Below are 22,989 nucleotides of genomic sequence, written 5' to 3'. Positions count from 1 at the left end.
CAATCACTCAGTGGTTGTGACAGGGAATCATGTCCTTTGCTTTTGGCTGCTTTTAGCTAATAGATAATTCGTCATGAGTTTTCTCCAAATCGAGCCCATCTCTGTAATAAGAAATTATTTCTTACTTTTGAGTTAAGCCCCAAACTGTCATTGGAGGGGTGGGTGAAGTGTTTGAGTCGACAAAACACTTTTGGAGAGGTGCAAGCTTGTGTGACGTGAACGTGAGCGTGATTCCAGGCTGTTTACGCTGTTTACCCCTGAAACTCCAAAAGTGTTTTGTGGACTTGAAAACACTTCACCCACCCTTCTATTGGCAAAGTGGTGAGTGTATGATGAGTGAACTTTCATTTTTGGGGTGAACTATTCCTTGAAAGGTGCTTCAGATGACATTTGAATAAACCAAGCTCTTTCTCTGCAAGACATGGTTGATTTAGTCATCAAATTACATGGACATCAACCTGGAAGACGCTCATTGAGATGGCATGTGGCCAGCCTGCGCAGCGTGAAGCCAATCTTCCAAACCCTGAATGACTTATCTCTGCTAAGTTAATCAATAATCAACTATGAGGCATGCTGTGATGAGGACAGTAAAGCCCCTTTAGCAAGATAACACCTCGCACTATGTCTCAATTTCTCCAAATGGGGGGGAGGGCACATATGACTTGCATCCTGAACATTTATATCAGCTTCATCCTTGGGACACATAACAAAGCTTGGTTTTGTGCTAATGTGCCATGCTAGCTGTCCGAACCATGCTAAAGAGAAGTACACTGACATTAAAACATAATGTGATTGGCTGGTGCCTGTACTTGAGTATTTGTTTAAAGTAGATTTGATTGGTTGGAACCCCAGTGAAGTTCAGAGACACGACTTCACTCCATTGAAAGTCAATGAGCAGTGTTACCGTTGATGCCTCCAACATACAAACAGTACATGTGAGTCCTGTGTTACATATCAACCACCTTTATATCTATATATCTATATATATTTATGTGTGTGTGTGGCCTTGTATTGATGTTACTGTACAGATCACATGGAACCATGTATCCCCCCCGGGGTAGTTCACATGAGCATGAATAGATTCTCTGTCAGTTCCTTATATAGCTTCTTCCATATACCTCTAAAACTTTAAATCAGTCATAACTAATAGATTTTATTTTATCTGCTGCCAAGTCACTCTAAATTTCTGTTTCTCAAGCTTTTCTTAACTAGACCGAACATTCCAGCTGGAGCCGTAGCAGAGACCGACAGGATAAAAAGACTGTATCTCGCTGTCAAAATCTATCAATAACAAATACGTGTCTCTGAGCTGGGGCGCTTTGAAGTGCTGAGGCAAACTGGTGTGTACACGAGATATGGAGCAACACTAGATGACACAAATCAGCTTATGTCTCAGTAACTGTGGTGTGTTTCTCACTGGAGGTTCACTTTGTGTCACACTCCTCTCCTGTCTCGTCCCATATCTGTAGCAGAATCTAGGTTACTTCTAGACAAGATCGTGTGCTCGCTTTCTCTCCTTTACTTTATATTTTTTCATTTGATATTTTGATATTAGCTATTATCACAAAAGCGCAAATGCAAAGTCAAGTGAACTTTATTGGATAAATCCAGCAGACGTTGGTGTTAAACAGAGAAATCCTTCGTTTCCTTTTACTAAAAACTTGCCTTTGTCACAGACAGAATGAAAATCCAAACTAAGCAAACAAAGTGGTCTAAACAGATGCATTATTCATAGAGACATGCCGCCTTTGCCCAACTCCTACTTTCCAAAAGAAGTCGCTGAGGGACCTGAGTGGGAATCTGAAGATGTAAAGAAACATGCAGCAGCTCCTTCAAGCTGTCAGTGGTTTTACTATGTCTTTGGTGTGTAAACTTTGTTATGGTAATACCGGAAAATCATATGTTACTGCACCTTCACAGCAGAGGAGTTCTTGTAGTTTACCCACACGGTGTTGTTGAACATGTTTCCCATAGAAGAAGAAATAATGAATCAAAAGGAAACAACCAAATAATTCATGATTCCAATCTACTGTTTGTTGTCCCCCTTCTTTTTGTTGTAGTTTTGTCTTTACCACAAGATAATCCCAGAGCTGCTCATTAGAAATAGTCTTTCTCTCCACCGGTCTTCCAGCACTGGTAACCCGCTGCAGAGCTACCCTCCCTCTAACCATCCCACTGGGGACAAGTGAGAGCCACTCACAGCAGCACCGCTCCCACCAAAAGCAGCCAGCACATGAAATAATGAGGAGGTTCACCAAAGTCTGAGTGAAATCAATGGAGGAATCGATAACACACATCTATGTTAGGTGACCTGTGTGTAGCAGCACAGGTGATCATATCCCAGTACAAATATACCTTGATGATTAGTTCCCCCTAAAGATGAATGACACGTCTCCTCTTCCTCGTACTACGCAGAAATGAAGCCAAAATATTCTGGATGCGAATGCTGCCATCTTGCGCCGCTGACGTCAATCAAGACATTCAAATAACAAATTGAAAGCAAACTTCCTGGAAAGATCAGCACAGAACAATCTGTGTGATAAGAACTATGTAAAAAAAAAAATTTAAAAAAGGAAAATTTATATGTTTATTCTCATCCACTAACATGGAGGAGTTATGATTTAAGACCTAGATTGTGGGCATCCACCAGGGAGCAAATGAGACACTTATCATCTCATCCATTTTTGTGTACAGTCAAAAATGTTCTCTGATATTTTGTTTCCTTTTTAATAATAATTTTGCACCATTATTAGCACTAATGGTGACTTTTGTATATCTTCTACCCTAAATATCTATTTTTTTATGTAGGCTACATTCATTTTCATGAATTATTAGTTGGGAGAGTGAAATAATGATTTTGTTTTTCCATCTCTCTGTCCACTTGTCCTGGGTTTCTGTGTGTTTGTGTGTGTTTGTGTGTACCTCTTCTTTTACTTGTATCTCACAGATGAAAGAAAACAATCTCTTGCCTCTTTTCTGCACCACATCAAAAACCTTTCATCTTGTTGGAATCATGATGCGTTCCCTGAGTTATGCGTGTTATTTTTACCGTGTTTTGGGGCTACTCTTGATCAGAATGATTTGGATTCGGATGAGTCTTTCACAGCCTTTTCAATCAGCGAAGCGGCAAACCTGAAGTGTGTGCTCGAAATATTTCAAGTAATGGAAAAAGCATTAATTCAGTGTGTCCATACCTCTGACTCCTGAACAGGTCCAGAGGACCAGAAAGTTGAATGCAGTAATTCAAAAGCCACTAAACTGACAGAGCGAGTAACAAGGTTTGATAAGGCAATAGATTGAATACTCAAGATGCTGAGAAATATTTCACCCATATTTCACCCATTCATCAATGTGTCCCCTCCCCTCGCTGCCATTGTATCATTTAAGATGAGCCGCGTAAATGCCAATTACAGCAAATGCCAGTGCTATCATTTGCATGTAAATTGCATTTTTCTTATTTATTCAAGGTCAAATTTGAACCTAACCCCAACCCTGAAATTTTGTGTTTGTTTTCCTGCTCATAAGAATGAGCCTCTGTGGGACCAGCTACTTATTTTGATCCTTTAAACACTGGCATATATTACAGTAGTAAAGTGCGTGTCTGAAAGCAGCTGTAACTAGTGCAGAGTGATAAGGAAAGGACAGACCAGGCCCAGAAAATACTGGACAAGCAGTTCTCTGCTGGTACATGGTGATGTTCTTCAAAATAATTGTCTCTAATCTTTCACATGTGGCCTCACTAACAAACACTGAAGTGTGAAATCTAGCACAGTCTGAGTGGAGGTGTGGAGGTTGCACTTCATCATTATTTTAGGCTTGGCTGTTAAAATGTTCTTTAAAATGGCATCTCTAGTGTGTGTTTTTACATGTTTGGTTATTGGTTTGATTCTGTCAACTGTGTTTGTCTGAAACATTGAACAAAATTAACTAATCATTGTTGCTATAGAACCTTATATAACCAAATGTAACCTATAGATTAATCTTCAACTAAACCTTCAATCTTGTATAAAATGTAGATATTTACATATTTTCTTTGCCTTTTACAGTTTAAGTATTCCAGGAGTACCAATACATTTATTTGCATTCAGCATTAAATACATTCCTCTAAATCTGTCGACCGCAGCTCTTTCTTTAATCTGCCCCTGAGAGACAAGGATTTTCTCCTGTGTGACTGTGCATATCTTAGCCACCTCCACATAAAGCCAGTTATTTGCTGTAAATAGTCATCCCTCTCCAGGGAAGGCTTTATGGCATGTGACAGTGCTGCTGTACTTTACGGTCAACTGGTCATCTGCTCTTAAATCAACTCTGTTGTGCTCCGTATATATCTGTGCTCCTACAAAAGCTTTGCTTGTTCTTCTGTCTTCTGCTTCTGAAAACACAAAATAAAAAATTAATAATGGATTACCACAACTCTTTTACATTAAAAATACACATTATATGTCCTGTACATTTATTCACCCTATTAGTATTGAAATGCTTGGCAGCTATGTAAAGACAAATAACTGTGAAACTGTTAAAACATTAAGAGTCTCTCAGTCTAATTTATTAGTTGTTAGTAACTTTAATAATATTTACTGTAATTATCTTCAAAAGTGCAGATCCAAAGTAATCTATCAAATCAGCTGTTTTTCTCCATTTACGGGAATATATTCCTTTTCTAAATAATGCCCTGGTTCCCATGTTATCAGTTGTTACAAAGCTGTTAATTGCAGCAGTGATTAAAAACGTGCATGTTGAAAAACCTCATTCTATTTCTCAGTTAAATTAGTTAATAGACCCTGTGAAGACAATAGGTTTTTTCTTTTTTTTGCATTAATTGGCCCTAAAATGTGATCTGATCTTCATCCAAGTCAAAATTAGAGACCAGCCTCAAGTCCACTGAACCGTGCTGTTGGAAAAAAATAAGTGGATTTAATAACGTTTAATAGCATCCTCTGGCTGCAATAACCTCAAACAGGCACTTGCAGTAATTATGGATCAGGCCTGCACAGTGTCCAAGAGGAAGTTTGGAACATTCTTCCTACAGACCTGCTTCAGCTCCAGCATTTCCTCAGGATGTGCAAACGGTTCTCTTGAGTTCATTCCACAGAATCTCTGCAATAACCTCTGGAAGGTAGATTCACCTAATTTGAAGTCGTTCTGCAACCGATTTATATAATTATCTTGCTGCATCATCCAACTTCGTACTGAGCTTCAGCTGGTGGACAGCCACCCTGACAATATCCCGTAATACACCTTGATGAACTCCATCAGTCATTTCCCCCTCAACGACATTGAGCTGTTCAGCCCTAAAGGCAACACTGTAGCCCTAAATCATGTTGCACCCTCCCCGTACTTCACCTTATCAAAAAAATCAATCATTGGTCCACGAAAACATTTTCTTTGCTGTGTTGCTAAGAGTTAAGATGCTCTTTTGCGAACCTCGCGTGCACAGTGTTTGGAGAGTAGCTGTGTTTGTTCCCAATTGTAACTGACATGAATTTCTGACCATATCTTGATATGAATCCATTCATAAACGCAATGAGTCCAAAGTTTGACCCACTTCCTCTTTCCATTTGATATAATAAGCCAAACAAATAAAGCATGACATGAAAACAATGCTTAGTGCACTGCATGACCACAGAGCAGAGTTGACTCGCAACCAACATCCTCAGGCAAATACATGACTCACCTGTATGTGTGTGTGTGTGTGTGTAGACTTTTTATGATTAACATTTTTATTCTGCTCTGCCCACATGTGCTGTACCAAAGATCACAGATTTGCATCAGCGCATAACAAGCCACCAACACTTGTGCTCAACATGCTGCTCTCACAAATCCTGAAGTTTAAACAGCCCCCTCACTAAAAACAGCCATTTCACACAAACACAGCTGCAGCAGCATTAGAAGCAAATCCCAGCAGGTAGGCAGCTTAGACATGAAACAGACTTTAGGGGACGAGCCGTGCTCGAGGCAGACTTACAGCATCTTTAATGGGACCGGGGCTCTGACTTGTTTTTAATGCAAAGAAAACACAACAGCGGAAAAAGGCAGAGGGGTATGAAATTGTTTGTGTGAAAATATTTCGGAAAACAAAATGAGTTTCCTTATCTGGCATGTGGAAGAATGTTGCCTTCAGCTATAGTGACCTTGCCTGTGCTGACGATGTTCCGCGTACTGTCTGGACCTGAAGCAAATTCAGTTGAGAGCTCTTCAACGTTGTCGTCTTTCGAGAGGAGAAATTGTCGAAGCCATTTCTAAGCTGAGGATTCCTTGAAATACGAACAACCCTCCGTGTGTACAAAACGCCACACAATAGCTGACGTTTGACTTTAACCATGAAGAATATCTGCGCAGCAAACGGAACACAAACTCCAGACTCAAAAACGTGCGACACCCCTGCAGCAAAGCATTTGTTCATGCATTTAAATAGGAATATTATTATAATGATGGATACATTCTTGTGATAGATTCTGCTGTCCTGCCACTGTGTTAACTCTTCCACATGCCGTTGAACACCAGTCTGTAATTGGTTTGAGGTTGAGGGCTGCGTAGAGAAAATGAGCTCAAACATCAGACTTCTGGGCTGTTTCTCATGGTGTTAAATCAGAAATCAGTCTGTGATGTTGAGTTGATGTTGTCCAGATAAGGTTGTTTTTTGGTATTTTGAAATTTGATATAACAGATCTGCTTTGCTCCTGACCATAGATTGTGTAACAAGATGCTCTAACTTCAAATGACGTCTTTGTCGCAACATGGCAGTGTTCATATCCTGGATATTTTGGCTTCATTTCTGGATAGTGGGAGGAAGTGGAGATGTGTTGCCCATCTTTATATAGAGTCTGTGACTGAGACTGAAATGTCTCTATTGTATGGATTGTCAAATTAGTACAGACATTCTCTGTCCCCAGAGGATGAATCCTAATGACTTTAGTCAGAGCTGCTTAATGGCTGGTTAAATAGTATTGAACACATACACACACACACCTCCTTTCTTATATCTAACTTTGGGGGTTTATCTCATATTTTCTGTAATTTTCGACTATGCAGTAAAATGAGAAAGTGACGTTCACACCAACTAGCTTTGCACAATGATGGGTCAGATGTGTAGAGCTGAGTTGTTGTGTTGAAACTTGTCTTCCAAGTTGTTTTGTCATCTTTTATAAGAAAACATTTGTGGCACTTTCATTGTTTTAAATTGCAGGAAACACTTTGAAATCCTTCCAGGAGAGAGTTTCAGAGAGTGTGGTGTTATCACTGCTTTTTAACAGTACTGCATTGTGTCCACCATCTTTTCACTCTTGCTTTATAAGTGTTGCTTTTGGAAGTGTAAAGAAACAATCCTTTGTTCAGGATCAGAAGTAGGATTTTCCCCAAGAAGAATACAAATATAAATATTTTAATTAAACCAATGTTATGCCTCACACTAGAACTGTAGAAGTATTCCACTACATTTCAACCCAGAAGCAACAACACTAACATTGATTCATCCTCGACAAATAAGTCACCACCATAGCTGATTGTCATAGAGACAGTTGTTCCATTCATACAAGCCAGTCTGTTTATCCTATCAACTCCTCATGCATCCTTCAGTCCCATGTGTCACAGGCCTCCTCCAGCCTGGTTTCTTGATGATCACTTTACTGGTATAGTATCTCTCTGCAGGCTTGTCCCTTGAAATTCTGTATTTTATATCTCAGTGATATTCCAGGAGTAATAAGCCCCATGTGTGTTAAAGTTATATGGAAACAGACGGAGCCTTTGGTGTGCACTTCGTCTCTTGTCTATTTGTGCAAAACTTACGGATAAGGACTGAACCAACCAATAGAGCAGTACCACCGGTAAATCCTGGAGGGTGTTGTGTAAACAATAGTTTAAGTAAGATGATCACCAGACATAAGGAAGGACTCTGCCCTTGAGTGGATATATTGCTTGACAACATGCCAACGTAAAGAGCGCGAGAATGTACTGTATGTGGTTGCGTTGTTTGAAATGGACGTATCTCTTTTCATAGGTAAACGCAGCTTAAATTAGCCTTTACCAAACATAAACTGTATAGCCATTGCTACAATAGTGGACTAACGTAAAAGGGGTTATTATCTACAGAATGTTCTCATCATTTAATAAGTCAACAAGCTAATTTCCTATAAACCCAAAATGTGCCCGCTTAGATAAAATAAAATCGCTGTGGATGAGATTAATGTCTGTCAGACACTGAACCTCACTGGACTTTGTGTATATGTGTGTATGCATGTGTGGGTACGTATGAGGCTTTCACTCGTGCATGCTATAAGGTGAGACTTTCAGGTCCCGGGGGTTCTGTGCAGTGCATCAAACGTAGTCAAGCCATTTCTTTGCTTAATTGTGCCGCATGTTTGAAGGAGCTTACTTGAGCAGAAAATTGAATAGAAAACACTTAAGTCATCAGACTCATACATTATCTTTTGAGAGTGGGGGGGGGGGGGCTTCTGCAGAGACGAGCGATTAGAGAAGATGTTCTTTCAAGGATGGGATAGTGTCTTGACCAGAAAAGAGCATATTAACACTTAACACTGGTTTTAAGTCATTCTCGTGTGCAACCTGGGAAAAATCGTCTAACACCTCCGCTCCCCTGTTGCATGTTTCATAAATAGTCTCACCAGAATATTCACCATTAAAGTTCACTGACATCCACCTTCCAACCAAAATCTGTTTTGCATTATCATAACATCACACAGCCTGTGTGCAGTGTACTTTAAGTATATTTAGCTTAATCTTAATCCAGTGGTCTTTTTCTTGGATAGAGTTTCATGTATATTCAATTTTTTTTTTCCTTCCTCTGAAGCATAAGGCAAACTTCCCTCAGCAGAACTTCTCTCCCGGTAATGTATTCCAATAGATCTCATCTACAATTTAAATGAAGCCCTGTGCTGAATTATTATTTGAGGAAGGACGTTTTTTCAGGTAAACTAATGTGCAGTGGGATGGATCTCATTAGTGAATGCTCATTTTCTTTTTTGAAAAAGCAGTGGCAAAGAAATTAGGAAGGGAATCTATGTATTTAAACAAATGTGGAAAGATCATCTGCAATGAAGAAGTCACTTAAACTGGAAATAATGACCACATTGTACAATGGAAGTCATCCAATGCTCCACACACTGTAGACTCAAGCAAACATTGAATGTTTAAATCTTATTTAAAACTCTGTTAGTATTTTTTTAAGCAAATATTAGTGCTCAATATGAGCTGTTTGCTAATATTCATACAAAACAAAATTATTGTTTTATTTTACAATGCCAGTTATTTATCATAAAAATTGACCTGTAAAATATACAGCAGCAATTACATTCGTTTTCCATAAGGCTTTGATAACAACATAAGGAATTATGGCCAATTTTGTTTTATAATATATATAGCTTCCAAATATTGGTAGAAGCATCAGCCTTTAAAAATCCCTGCTGGTTGGACAAATAACTCCAACAAATAACCTGTATAAGAGAAAATCATAAAATATGAGGTCCAGTGTATAGTGTCTGTGATTATATCGGAGAATGTGTTGGTAGTGGACTATAACTGAGCTTGTCCTGAGGAGGATCTCATCATCATACCCAGACATCTAACCTAATTGATTTGTCATTCCCTTGTTGAGAAATCATTTTGAGTTATGATGGAACCCTCATCCACAGCCATCATTATTTGTCGCCCATAATGACCCCTAATGAAAAATGGACTTTCACACTAACCATCTGTCTTCTCTGTCGCACGGCGGAGATTAATACAGTCATCGAACCTTGTGTTCGATAACCCATTTACTTTACCTCTTCTTTCACGTTGCTTATCATATATCATGGACCTGTGCAGTGAAGGAAGGTGGAAATACTGACATCTGTGTGATTACACATAATTATTTTAACAATTCACCTTTTGTCCTCAACTCTATGTTGGGTTTCTTTCCTCCAATACATCATAGGATTACATAGACCCTGTGGGTATGGAGGACGGAACAAAAGCTCAGAGCCCTGTTCATTAATAGAACGGGCTAACAAACCTGGGCTTGCAGCCACCATCTCATAAACTCTAGTTTGAGTCCAGATTTATTGCAATGAGACTCTGTGGACTCTTTTGTCTCTCATCCACCTGAGGTACAGTCACTGGGAAAGGTGGATGTGCAGCTTAGTTAAAAAACCTTTTCACTTTATGCTTTTGTGTCTTCTCTCAACTCTACACTCCTGTAAACTAAATGGAAACTATATTCATTTTTTTCCAAGTCGTCAGTCTCAGTTTAAATTGATTCAATTGTCTAGAGTCCACGGAGTCTGCTGTCAGCCAAGAAACAAAGTTAACTATCATCTTCTAGAGAAACACTTCTAGAGAAAGTTTAGCTTTTACACAGTCTTTCATTTTTGGTAAGTTTCTCAGTTATTTCATCTCTTAGCTTCACTTACAATGTAACCATCATGATTCATTCATTTCCATTCACCTTCTTTTAATTAAGGAGGAAAATGAGGTCTGTGTGAGAAAAAACAAGCTAATCTTTATTAATTGGACTTTCTGCGCCACTGCTTTGCTGAGGGGATTGTTATAAAACACTATCTGTAGTCACATGACGCTTCATTTATCATCAGCTGGAAACCTTCCCTTCAGCGCTCAGAGCTGCTCGCACACACACACGCACACATGCAAACACACACAAGAGACTGTAGAGCTGAAATCAATTTTCAAATCCTTTCCTAGTTGGGATGCGATTTCCTATCTCCCTCCATCACCTTGTCTTTTATTGTCTCTCAGGATTTTATTACAAGTCTGGTGCAGTTCACTCGTCCTCAGCAGTGAAACAATCTTAAAGAGATTTCCTGAATGTTCAGTTGAGCAGTCGTCTTTCAGATACCTGCCTGGTTTGTCAGTTGAGTGTTATGCCTCCAGGTGCCATTGTGCTAGTAAGGTAGTCGTAGATCACGAGTTGATGCGGCTGCAGCTCAGGTTGGTTTTAGTCAATATCTGTTGTCAGAGATCCCCGAGCCCGTCTTCAGCCACACCCTGACCCCTCTAGATTATCCTTACATCTGTAATTAAAGGCAGCCAAGAGGAACTGAGGAGCCGAGAAGAGACGAGAGGAGGTGCTCGTACTTCATCAGCAAGCAGACGGACCGCAAACTATTTTACTGCTCTTTTTATCTCCGGCTTCAGATCAACAGGTGTGTTCGGTGTTTCTGAAGGTTGCTGTGTTTGTGTAGCTGAGCGACTGAGGTGGTGGTGGGTGGCGTCAAGTCTGTTGCTTTTACAATTAGCTAAAACGTTCATTCGACTGTCAGTGTGCAAAGTACCCAGTTGTGAAATAAAAATACACACATTAATGCATCGTATCACTTCTCACAGTTGCATGTCTCAAATTGCCTGTGGCCACGTGTCACGTATTTGCATATATACATAATCCACTTATGCTGCTGTGCTCGGATGGTGCGCGGCCGTCCATACTAATTACACGAACTCGGGTTGACCGGGATGATGCATCAGGGCAGTTGACTGGGAATTAAGAGGCGGTTCCTGTGAGCATGTCGACGCCCTTTGAGCCATCAAATCTCTCCCACAACTACCTCTGCCGCTGCACATCGGGTCACAGGTTAGCTGGGTCTTATTAAAGTACAGCCGAAGGCAATAACAGCCGCCATATTGCCTGATAATTCTCTCTTTGGTGTAAAGCCTGTGTTTCCATGATAAGGGCTTAAGACGGAGCAGAGCTCGGTTTCTTAGGTTACTTGGTTTGAGGGAATTGTGGGACATTTTCTGAGTTGTGCTTCACTTTCTAACAGTGCTAATAACAAGAGTTAGAGATATTTGGAGACAGTCTGACCCATTTAAAGAAAATTAATTGAATACCTGTTATGAAAGCGTTTTCTCTCTGGGTTCCTCTAAATGTTTTCAGCTCATTAGTCGGCTATAACATTTGAATTTTTGGCACAATAAATACAATTAATTTTAACTGTGGGTTTGTGTCTGAGTGATTTTAATTAGCAATGACTTTATTCTACTGGGTCCGTGCACTTGCCTTGAACAAGCTATCATCTCTTTTATGTGCCTCCTGTTTTATTCCTTGGGAGGCGCTTTCAGCTATTTGTGTATACTGCCAGTTTATAATCAGGAGTTAAAACAAAAATCTGTATCGCTGGTTTGCAGATTGTTTTTTTGGTGCAAGTATTTATTGCTACAAGGCTTCTCCAGTCTTGTTCTGGAGCTGATAATGCAGTTGCAGGAGTTGTAAGATTAGAAAATTAGTCTTCGCTGCATCGGCCCATGTTCCTCTGAAGGTAATCACCTCAACTGTCTGATCAGAGATCCATCCATCACCACCAGTTGCTCTCATTGAGCCAGTCCCCAGGAGAAGTTTAGCTCCGGCTGCAGCTCAGAGTTGTGGTTTGATTGATGGCGTCACTTCTATGGCTTCAGTGGGAATACTAACACAGACAACTGACCTGTTGCCTTACATGCTGTCTGGTGATTGGCAGTTTTCTCAGTGGCTGATATGCTCAAACATGCAACCCTTGCGTTAACCCCGAGCTGCCACCCTCCCTCTCCCTCCGTAGTTTCGGGGATGTTTAGGTGGATATTGAGCTGCCAGCGGAGTGGCAGCTGGTCCTGACATGCTCGCTTCACCTCTGGTCTCTGGAGCTCGAGGCCCAGCCAGCCGTTTGTAATTAAAAGTGCATAAAGACAGATCAAGCTCTTTCCTTCTTCTCCCCCTTGAAGAAGCCAGAGGGCTGAAAACAGATCCGCTGGATGCCCTGAGCCACCGACCTCCAGGGAGAGAGCTCCCTCATTTTTAAGCCTGCAAAAATAAGTTGTTCAGTGGGTTTTTTTTTCTCCCTTAATTGCATCCCAAGACAATAAACAATGTGGATTTAGGACTGATTTTCATTCACGTTCACCACTGAACTACTCATTATTATAACATCCCCCAAAGTTTGAGTTTTTCTCCACAATTTGCTGCTTTCCATGTTCACAGAATTCATTTTCAGAGTGAACCTTTTCCATTACGAGAAAGTAGGAACACAGGACAACTAAACCTGTTACCCCTGATGAAGCCAAATGTGATGTGCAGCAATCACAGGCAATCATCAGCTCACGCCAGGATTGTTTCCTCTTCTCCTGGCTGTCCCTCAAGAATCATCTCCAGCCAACTCCCCCGAATCAGAGACTCAAATAGTAAAATGTTTTCAGATTTTGACACCGCACAAACCATTGTTACATCTCTCATCTCTCATCTTGGGCTGGTTGTCAATAAAGTAAATAAGGCACCTTTTTGAAGGTGACATTATTAACCTTATCTGCAGAAAGACTTTGAGTCCAAAGCATGAACTGTGATTTGTGTTTTCTGTATCCATGGCGGCCGTGTTGTTGGCAGATGAGCCTACATATCTATCAGCAGGCTGACAGATAGCCGCCCGCGAAAGCCTCGACCTAGCAACCGCCATCCATGACCTTCATGGTGCCTCTGCATCTAGGTGGACAGAAGCCATTCTCTGCTTCAAAGGTTTCTAAAATTGAGGTCTTGAAAGGTGCAACCCAGATGTCTGAAGCCAAAGAAGCCCTAAAGATTTCACCCGACGAAAATCCCCACCTTCTAATACCTGGGTGTTCCTGTTCAGAGACAAGACAGCAGCACACAGCGTGGACTATTAGCATAGAAAGAGCCTGGCTGTCAGCAGAGCTGCTATTGTCTGTCCGTCCCCTCACCTTCCAGCTGTGTGTGCTGGAGCTTTCCTGACCTCAACCTGCCACACTCACACTCTTTCAATCAGCACAGTCAAAGCAGCCTATGCATATTTACCAGCCCCAATGCTAATGTGCTCTGTCACCACCACATATTCACATTGACCAGCTCTAATGCTCTGGGCTCCCCATTTCAGAATTTATTAAGGGGTGGTTATTGAGGTGTTATTGATGTGGCAGCAGTTCTGTGGCTTCAGGGCAACACCGCCTCACTCAGTGGGAAGAGCAATGGCTCTGTCGCCTGAAATGTCCATAGACGCCCTTTTAATGTCACTGCAAAGCAATGATACCCTACTCTTATGTAATACTACACAATATCAGTGGTGTTGCAGTTAACTTGAATTAAAGATCCATCATATCTGTAAACACTATACTGCAGTATCTTAGTATTCAAAAACTCTGTAAGTAAAACATAATACTGAATACCAAATTTTAATGCTAAACCAGTAGTTCCCAACCTTTTTATCTTTATTTGTTAAGAGCTGTTTTTCATAACGCTAACAGATATATTTCCATTATGCTGTTTTAAAGCACAATTTCTGCATTAAAAAACCCTGAGTGGAAAACACAGAATTTCTTTTTACGAATGGAACAATTGGTGTGTTGATGAGTGGATTGTCTGAAAATACAGTCAAATTTTCTGATACATATGGAAACCAAACTAACATGCACTCGTTCTGCAATTCTTTTTCTATCACTTAGCTTATATTCCTGTTAGGATGATGCCAGATGTTGAGTCACTGTTGTGTCCATTCTGTCCTCAGCAGTGCCAGTGGCGCTGCTCAGAGGGAGCAATATAACCTCTTGTCTTTCTAAACACAACACTGGCTGAACCTCTTGGCAAGTGACCATCACCACAACCTTCTCTTTGGCAACATACAACTTTAATAAAGCAAACAAAAGCCGGTCTGCCACAAACTATCGTGCATTAAACCCCTATGCAGGAAAAAAACTGGTACACCCAGTGAAATATATCTGACCTTTAGGAATACAAGGGGCAAGTCATTTTGGTTCCACTCACTCCAAATCAAAGTTTGATTGCTTAACTCTCCTGCTACTTCCTAATTAAACAATCACAGACATGTGTTTCTGCCTTTCTGCCTCAACTTCAGAAAGAAAAAATTATATTTTCATGGGTTCACTTTCATTTCTAAGGCAAAATGTCTAGAAAGTAATGATTATCATACAATCTTATTAAATTAGAATTAGAATAGAAATGGAGAAGAGAAAAGGATGACATGTTTTAAACCATCTTTGAAAGCACAGGAGTCCCTCAGGGTTCCCCAATGACATACTGTGAATAATCATTAAGTCAGAGTCAGCTAAGAAGACACATGGACAGATACACTTAATATTTTTAAGGAAATATGTGATTTAGATGAAACAAACTGTTCTGTATATTTCCTTACAGCTTGTAATACATGGGTGTTTGCCACCCTCCCGTCTCTCAGCTCCTGCTGGTCGCTCACCATGGCCTTGAGGCAGCAAAGTGGAAACACAGCAATCCTGGCACTGCCTGAGCACAATCTGAGTCCAGCCACCGTATAGAGCACACCAGTCTCCCTCTTCCATCTGTCACTCTGTTCCCATAATCCCCTGCTGCTGTAACTGATCTAATGGTGTGTCTTTAAACAATAGGGAGGATAGAGCTTTGTGATTTTTTAATCCCAATATATGAGAGCTAAAAATATAATAATATAAGAGTCTGCTGTTCAGACTCAATGTTAAAGGGTAGGGTCTGTGTTTTTTAAGCTTCTGCTAATTGTCAGGGTTGGTCTTCAGTCAGTCACCACAATAATAGAGACATTAAAACTGATTTTCATGTCTGATAAAGTCAAAGTCCTATTCCTAGAGCCAATTTTACACAATACCAACACATGGAGATGTTCTTATGAAGGCCACACTGTGTCTCAGACCAACAAAAGTTCTTTACTTTGGGTTTATTTTCCTAAAAAGTGGCTGAATACTCATATTGTTTTTAGTATCACGCTCTGCACTGGTTTAACCCCTAATGTCCTGTCAGTCAAACCACTTAATATACAAGTGTTTACAAAGGATGAGGGACAACAGAGCATTTCTGGGTAATTGCATTGACAGCAGCAGACAGCCAAATCACAGGAAATGTCAACTAACTCCAGTCTGATTGGACTGGGAACGCGATGAAGGATGCGTGCCGGCATCTTGCACCTCTTCGCACTGACATTCTGACATGCATTTTATTTATTTTTTGGCAACTCCAAAAGGAGACTGTTTGCTATGCTTCCCGCGCTCCCTCTCTGACTGTTGTTTGTTCTCCGGCCCCCGCCACTTGTCATAATGGGCCCCGGCAAATCACTTCCAGCTCCGAGCCGAGATGGTGATTGTATCAAACTGACCCCTAACAAGCTGTCAGATCACATTTGATAAAGCATGCATCAGCAATGACTGGTCTGGCATCCGTTTGGACAGAGCGGACAGGTCTTATTCAAGCACTGTAATTCCCCTTGTTTTCTGTCTCTCTCTCTCTTCCTGGACAGTTTGACTTGTTGTCTGATACAAATGATGACGGCATCCAGTGGTGCTGTGATTTGATGCAGACAGATGCGCTCCAGTTGCTTCTGATGCCGTAAAGTCAAGAGGAAACAGCCTGAATTGCTCATTCATATACACGATGGATGGAGGCATGGATGGATGAGTAATATCTAACTTCTCCTTCTCCTATTACATCAGCCCCCAGTGCTGTGAAACCTTCAGTTCCGCAGTCACCACATAGAGGGAGCTCATGCGTGTGGAGAAACCAAAGCGTGGAAATGCTGAATGAGTGAGAGAGTGAGAGTGTGAGAGAGTGAGAGTGTGTGAGAGAGAGGGAGAGAGAGAGGAGGAGAGGGAGAGAGAGAGAGAGAGAGGTGCGGTGGACGGAATTACATCGTGGGGAAATAATAATGTGACACACACCAGCAGCAACAATATCCATTTGGACTGTGCGCCACGTTGTGCGTGCGCTTTTGTTTCGCCCCAACTTTGGCCAAGTCGGAGCGGAGCCGGTGGTCCAGTGTGTGCCCCAAAGGCTGCGTGACAAGTTTGGAGAAGGTGGTGGAGGAAAGAGGAGAAGTCGCATCACTATTTCTAAATTGGTACAGTTAGATTTTTTTGGGGGGGGGGGCGTGGACGGCGGAGAGGAGCGGCGGCGAACATGTTGGCTTTTGGCTGCGGTTCCAGCGTAGTGATGTGCCGGCTGGAAGAGGAACCGAGCGACGCGTAGAGGACGTGGACTGAGCGGCTGGACGCGGAACACATTCATCGGCTTTCTGTCGTTTTGAAGCCCGCTATGTTTTTCATTTTTATTTGGATGTATTTCTTCAACGTGCTGTACGAGATTTGAAGGAAGGAGCAGAAGCCGTGGAGCGTCTTTAAGACGTGCGTAACAGACGAAATCTGCAGATATTTGAATGATAATAGTTGGAGGCGATTGCTTTCACATTTGTTTAAGGAAGCCTAATTGTTGGAAGTGAGCGCGCAGGGTAAACTGCTGTTTGCGCGTAAAATCGATGTTTTAATGACATTTGGGATTTGAAAGCTGCAGAAGTGATCTCCATGTGTAAATATTGACAGGTGTTATAAACCTTTCATTCATTAAACGGATCTGTTCATGTGTTTAAAACACCCTGGACTCATGAGGCTGCACTGGTAACCAAAGCTGTGCCATGGATCATCCACAGTATTGTTTCATCCAGCAGTTTTAACACACGTTGATGGTAACAACCTTAGGATGCGTTTGAAACGCCGGATGGGAAAGTAACCATCACTTCAGTGTCGTCTTCCCTCCCGAGTTGTAGCAGCCAAAATGACAAGCAACGGACCTGTCATCGTCTACGAGTGGCTGAAGACCCTCCAGCTCGCCCAGTACGTCGAGGCTTTCGTGGATAACGGATACGACGACCTAGAGGTTTGCAAACAGATAGGAGACCCCGACCTGGATGCCATCGGCGTCTACATCCCTCACCACCGGCAGAGGATCCACGAGGCGGTGAGGAGGCTGAAGGAGGAAGCTAAAGAAACGGCGAGCGCGCTGTACTTCACCCTGGAGCCGATGCCACCCGCGGCCGAGATTTATACCAGTCACATGGTGGACCAGTACGAGTCCAAACTGCGGGGGTCCAAGTCCTGGACCGAGCCCAACAGTGAAAGAGTCGGGCGCACCGGTGGCTACATGGGTGCGCAGCGGAACCTGACGCTGGGCAACAGGAGGGAGCTGGTGATATATCCCAAGCTGAAGCTGAAGATCATGATCAGGGATAAACTCATCAGAGATGGCATCAACCTGGCCAAGCCGCCCTATTCTAATAAGGTAAGAGGGGGCTGACACATGGCACATAAGACACCATCAGCTGCCAAGAGTCATGCGTAACAAGCACACCAGAGTGAATCATGTTCAACACACACACACACACACACACACATTGTTGGTCTGATATACACTTTAAAACATGCATTCAGCCTGTATGAACTTAAGCTTATGAATTCCAAAGGTTTCAAAGGTTTTTTCAATGTGCCTAAAGTTCTTTTATAAGCCACAAAAGCTGCTGTCACCTGCATCATCATCCATCACATGCAGGATGAAAGCTGTCAGTCAGAGAAAGTGCTTTTGGTGCAAAGGGTCTTTTTTGAACCATGTAGGTAAAGGCCGCCTTAACTATTCAGCCTCGCTGCACTTCACAGAGGTGTGAGTGGTTTGCTGCCATAGTGAATGATGGGAATGAAGTTGCTGCAGATCAATAAGCGGAGAGCGGAGAGGAGCTTCCTGAGGACCATCTCTGGTTTCCTGTAGGGGGGGCGAAAAGAAGATTTACACTCCTGATTATAAATCTAGTCTGACCTCACCTGTCCAGTGAGGGTGGACCAACCAGGCCCCATGAGCCCTGATGAATGGGCAATGGGATATTGATTGCTGGAGTGAATGAAGAGCAGCGAACCGGGTTTGGCTGTTGCACTCCTGTGAGGAGCTAGACTGAGAGGGCCTCTTGTTCTCACAGGACTGATGATGACCTTTTCGTCAGAAGTGTCTGAATCATATGCCGCACCAGCCGAGAAGGCTCTGCTGTTTAAATACAGCGTTTGACCAGTGTCTCTGCAGGCCAGCGAGGACATGGAGGTCATGTCCTGAGCCGGGAAGTTACAGCAACACGCAGGTTTTTCAACAACCAAGAATTAGGCCTTACATTTGTTTCGCAACCTTCAGCGAAAATAACGATCAAGAGTAAATGGCTGTCAGTTGATGAGCAGAACAGGCAAAACCAGTCCCCCAGCTATGATAATTTGCAGGTGGTTTGGAGGCCGGTTTTGAATGCTGACACTTTCTTTCTCCTCGTTCATTCAACACGATTCTTATCTCCCTGATTGATGTTATATTTAAGGGTGTAATTGTCTCAGAAGTTAAGTCATCCAGGCCTCAGGTTTTGCTGAAGGGAAGGGTTTTGTGGTCGGCGGGAACAGGAACCCTTGATTCAACTGATCGAGGGCCAGGTGATTAGCTGCTTTTCAGTAGCTGAGCAAAGGCTGTTAGACGTGCGTTGAAAAGGAATGGTTTCTGCATCAAACGTGTGGCCCTGTTCATACCTGTTATAAACGTGCATCTTGATCCGATCACAAGTGGACAGCTCTGAGTACGTCGCTTCACACCGGGCATTTTAATCGTCCCCACGTGTTTCTCCAGTGACCACTCGTGATCAGATCTCACATTGCTGCTCGGAAACAAACACAAACATCATGTCTGTTTCCAAAGACTTAATGTATGCACAGCTAAAACAATGTGGCCACATGTGTCCCACCTCACATCCGAATGTGGTCTGATTGATCGGATCTGAAATGCGTCTGTCCTGGACGTGTTCACACCTGTAGAGCTGTCCACTTGTGATCTGATCACTAGTGGCAGATGTTTCAGTGTCAGGTCTGAGCAGAGACTGTTTGTCTGTTGGATTGTCTGGATTTGCATATCATTATTTATTTATGGGTGTGCTTTGTAACAGCTTTTCTGTTTGAATTTATATTCCAACTGACAAAGATCCTGGTGTGATACCCACATTCTTATTTATCTAATAAAATACAACCCAAACATGAATTCCATAAACCCTGTCCAGTATGTGCTTGCTTCTAAATTAGCTTCTCAAACTGATGCCAGCTCTGAATCCAAGTTTTGCATGTTGCATGAGCTCTTTTTTCAGTCTTCAGTCTGTATATTTCAGCCACTTTGGCTGATGGTGAATCCCACAGAGATGCAGGATTTGTGAGGGATTATCTGTCAAACCAGGGCTGAAACAAAGTGTTGGTTCCAGAGGGTTAAACTCTTTCCCTTTGAAGGCTGTGTTTATTTAGAGCCAAAGCTTTGGTGTCGAGGCTGTGGAGGGGAATGTGCAGGTCAAGGTCTTTCTGCTTCGCTCTCTCTCTTTGTGTGTCTGTGTGTGTGTGTCTATGTCTAACCCTGTAGTTTTGAATTGGCTCCAGCCCAGTGCTTTTCTCCCCAGTAGGAGTGAGAGGAGTTAAGAGATGGAGCTGAGACCAGCTGATGGAGGGTTGACTAACTGGGCTGTGATTGGCCTGTAGATAGCTCCCCTCTCGCCGCCCTTGAGATGAGATGTCACCCCCAGCGGAGGCCGAGACCAGAGAGAGAGACTCGGGGCAATTACAGGACACACAATGTCTCCAGGGATATTCAGTGTATAGCATATCCAAGATCCACATCCACATTAAAACTGTCCTCTGTGCCGTGCGTTCTAACGTCTGACAGCCCTCTTCCCCTTCGTCTGCGTGTCAGTGGCTTTGTCTCCACTGTTTGTCATCGTGCCAGAAACATACGCAATATAGGCACAAATATTCAGAAGCCCTATCTAGCGCCTGCTGGGTATCCTGTGCGACAGCTCCCATTATCAAACAATTCACTGAAAGGGCTCTGCTGGGTATAATAAATACCCATGATCCTTATCAAAGCTGCAGAGACCCCTTGTCTGAGAGAGAGTATTATTCCTTCTGATGTAAACAAACACTTGTGCGATGGGTTGTGCATTTCTAGATGTCTCATAAGGGAACAATATAAGACAAGGAGACGGAGCTGCTTGTCTGCCTGTTGTTGACTCCACTGCAGGCGCAGAGTTAATTTAGTCTTTATCTCCTGGTTGAAACTTCCTTATAGATTTCTGATGCAGTGTGAGTAAACATGTTAATGAAGAAACTATAAATCTGCTTTTTAAGTATTTGTCAACTCCACAGATACCATGTCTGCTTTGTTTTGTTTTGAGTGAACCCGTGTGTAAATGGCTGATGGGGAACAGGTTACTTCCTTAAACAAGAAACATGATCATATACATTATAGATTAGTTTATCCGAGCTGGTTCAAATCTGTCCTTTGACTAATGAGATGACATTTGAAGACTTCAGTTTAGATTTTTGCGTTGCTTTAAATTGACAAATCGGTAATTTGTCATACCTTGTTCCTTGTAAGTTGTGTTGTATATTTTTTAGTTTTTTAGTTTTTAAGCAACATTAAACAAACTGCTGAACGGATTTTCACAAAACGTGGTGGAAGGATGTGGTTTTATTTCTCAGAGAATAATCAATGGATCTTGATTTTTTTTGTCCGACATTTAGAGAACTGCTATTTATGTGATTGTGTGAAATTTGTTGCAGCTTGATTGAATTTAAGGGAACTATTCGGTTGTGGCTCAGCTTTACTGAGTCCTTTTCCAGTTTATTATGTTTCATCCTTAGATCTCTGTTCCGTCTTTCGCTCAGTTACAAGACACAATTTCTCCAGCGTGCAGTTCAAGTTGAAACTGAAGGTTATTTTAAAGTCCCACCCCACTGACTTAAATGAAATTTTTTTTTATTCTCTCAGAAAAATATCTTTTACTTTAAATTCCTCTTTGACTCATCTCTGGACCAAACTACGTAGAGATATGTTCTCATCCCAGTCTCATCCAGAGCTGTAAACAGTGGACAGACTCAGTCATAATAGCGCCTCATTGTTAGTGTTGTGTGTCAGGAGGAAGTAGAAGCCAAACAGTGGGAGCGTCTCTATTGTTTGTGTGCAGGCTGATGGAACCACATATCCTTTCACTACTGCTCTGTTTTGCGTTCCCAATTTCCGTCCATTGAAGCGGGCTGCGGAGGCAAGTGTCCAGCATTGTGCCGATGGGTGGTTGATAAAAATCTAGGTGTCATGCGGAGAGGGTTGTAAATAGATGGGCACATTTTTTGACTCGGTGGGTGTTTGGGAAGGGGATGCACCATCAGGTGGTGGAGGAACGTTGGTGCTTTCTCTGACCTCCACTCAACAGCTGATCAAATGTGTAGGCTGGGAATCGTGAGAGGCCCGCAGCTTAACTGGCCTTAAGAATGTAAGCAATGCAGTGGACATCCAGAAATGTCGCACCCAAAACGAAGGATGACACTTAACTAACTGCTACCAGCTTCCTTTAGCTAAAAAGAAGCTCACCGCCATACATGCCAAACACTCATCCTACTTCCTCTTTCACTCCTCTTATCTTGATTAATATCCCAGCACTTTGGCCCTGGCAGGAAATTAGGTTTTTGTTTCAGACGTCCCTGTGTTGGTCCACTGTGGGTGTCGAGGGCCCTTCAGGCTTGTGGACAACTGCCAAGAGTTCGTGAAGGTGAAAAATAATGTCAGCACTTTTACATTTAGATCCAAAAATCAATGTAGGAACAAATGTCAGCGCGTCTCTTTCCTCTGCGGTTCCCATTCAGGTAAGTTATAGCGGTTAAACAAAGATTTCCAGTCAAGCTGTTGTATTATATATATTAGTTGCATTCTGTTTTCAACTACATGTTATCATGAATTACAGGTTATTGCTGTAACATGAAAAATACGTTCACAGAAAGCCATTATTTGAATTTAGCTGTTTTTCCTCAACAAAGGGCTATTTCATGGCTTTAGTGGAACCCTGCAGAGAACACGTTTCATGAGCTTTTCATTTCGCTTATATTTTCTTTTGAGTTAACATCCTCTTCATTTTGACCCGTGCTATAAGGGCTGGCGTTGTGCCATAACAGAGCCTTTCACAACAGAGTCTTCCAGGCATTCTGCTGAAACCTCTGTTTGCTTAGTCTTTATTAAAGGCTCCTTAAAGGCACAATCAACCGAGGACTTATAAAGGGGAAGTCATAAAGAAGTCAAGGACCAGCTCTATTGTCCTGAGAGGACTGAGAAAGTCAATTAGTGGAGTGAGCTGCTGTTTGGGTTATAAAAAAAAGCAGGGCACTAAAAAG

At 42.1% G+C, this 22,989-nt stretch overlaps 1 protein-coding gene across 5 annotated transcripts in view; it reads left to right on the top strand.

Annotated features, from left to right (window-relative positions):
* sash1a (SAM and SH3 domain containing 1a) overlaps positions 1 to 22,989 on the top strand; it is a 214,274-nt gene that overhangs the window by 45,122 nt on the left and 146,163 nt on the right. For 3 of the 5 annotated variants that reach the window (XM_069515466.1, XM_069515465.1, XM_069515464.1), the window contains exon 1: positions 16,604 to 18,055. The exons of 1 other annotated variant lie outside the window; for it this stretch is intronic. In XM_069515466.1, coding sequence (XP_069371567.1) covers positions 17,552 to 18,055 — 504 coding nt within the window. In that variant the 5' untranslated portion in view covers positions 16,604 to 17,551. Of the gene's footprint in view, positions 1 to 16,600; positions 18,056 to 22,989 lie in introns of those variants that run through there. One more of the 5 variants, XM_069515463.1, reaches the window with a different exon arrangement.

This window comes from Paralichthys olivaceus, chromosome 19, assembly GCF_024713975.1.
Source record: "Paralichthys olivaceus isolate ysfri-2021 chromosome 19, ASM2471397v2, whole genome shotgun sequence".
Classification (NCBI taxonomy): domain Eukaryota; kingdom Metazoa; phylum Chordata; class Actinopteri; order Pleuronectiformes; family Paralichthyidae; genus Paralichthys; species Paralichthys olivaceus.
The sequence above is the reverse complement of the archived record's forward strand: the minus strand, read 5'-3'. Positions and strand labels throughout refer to the sequence as shown.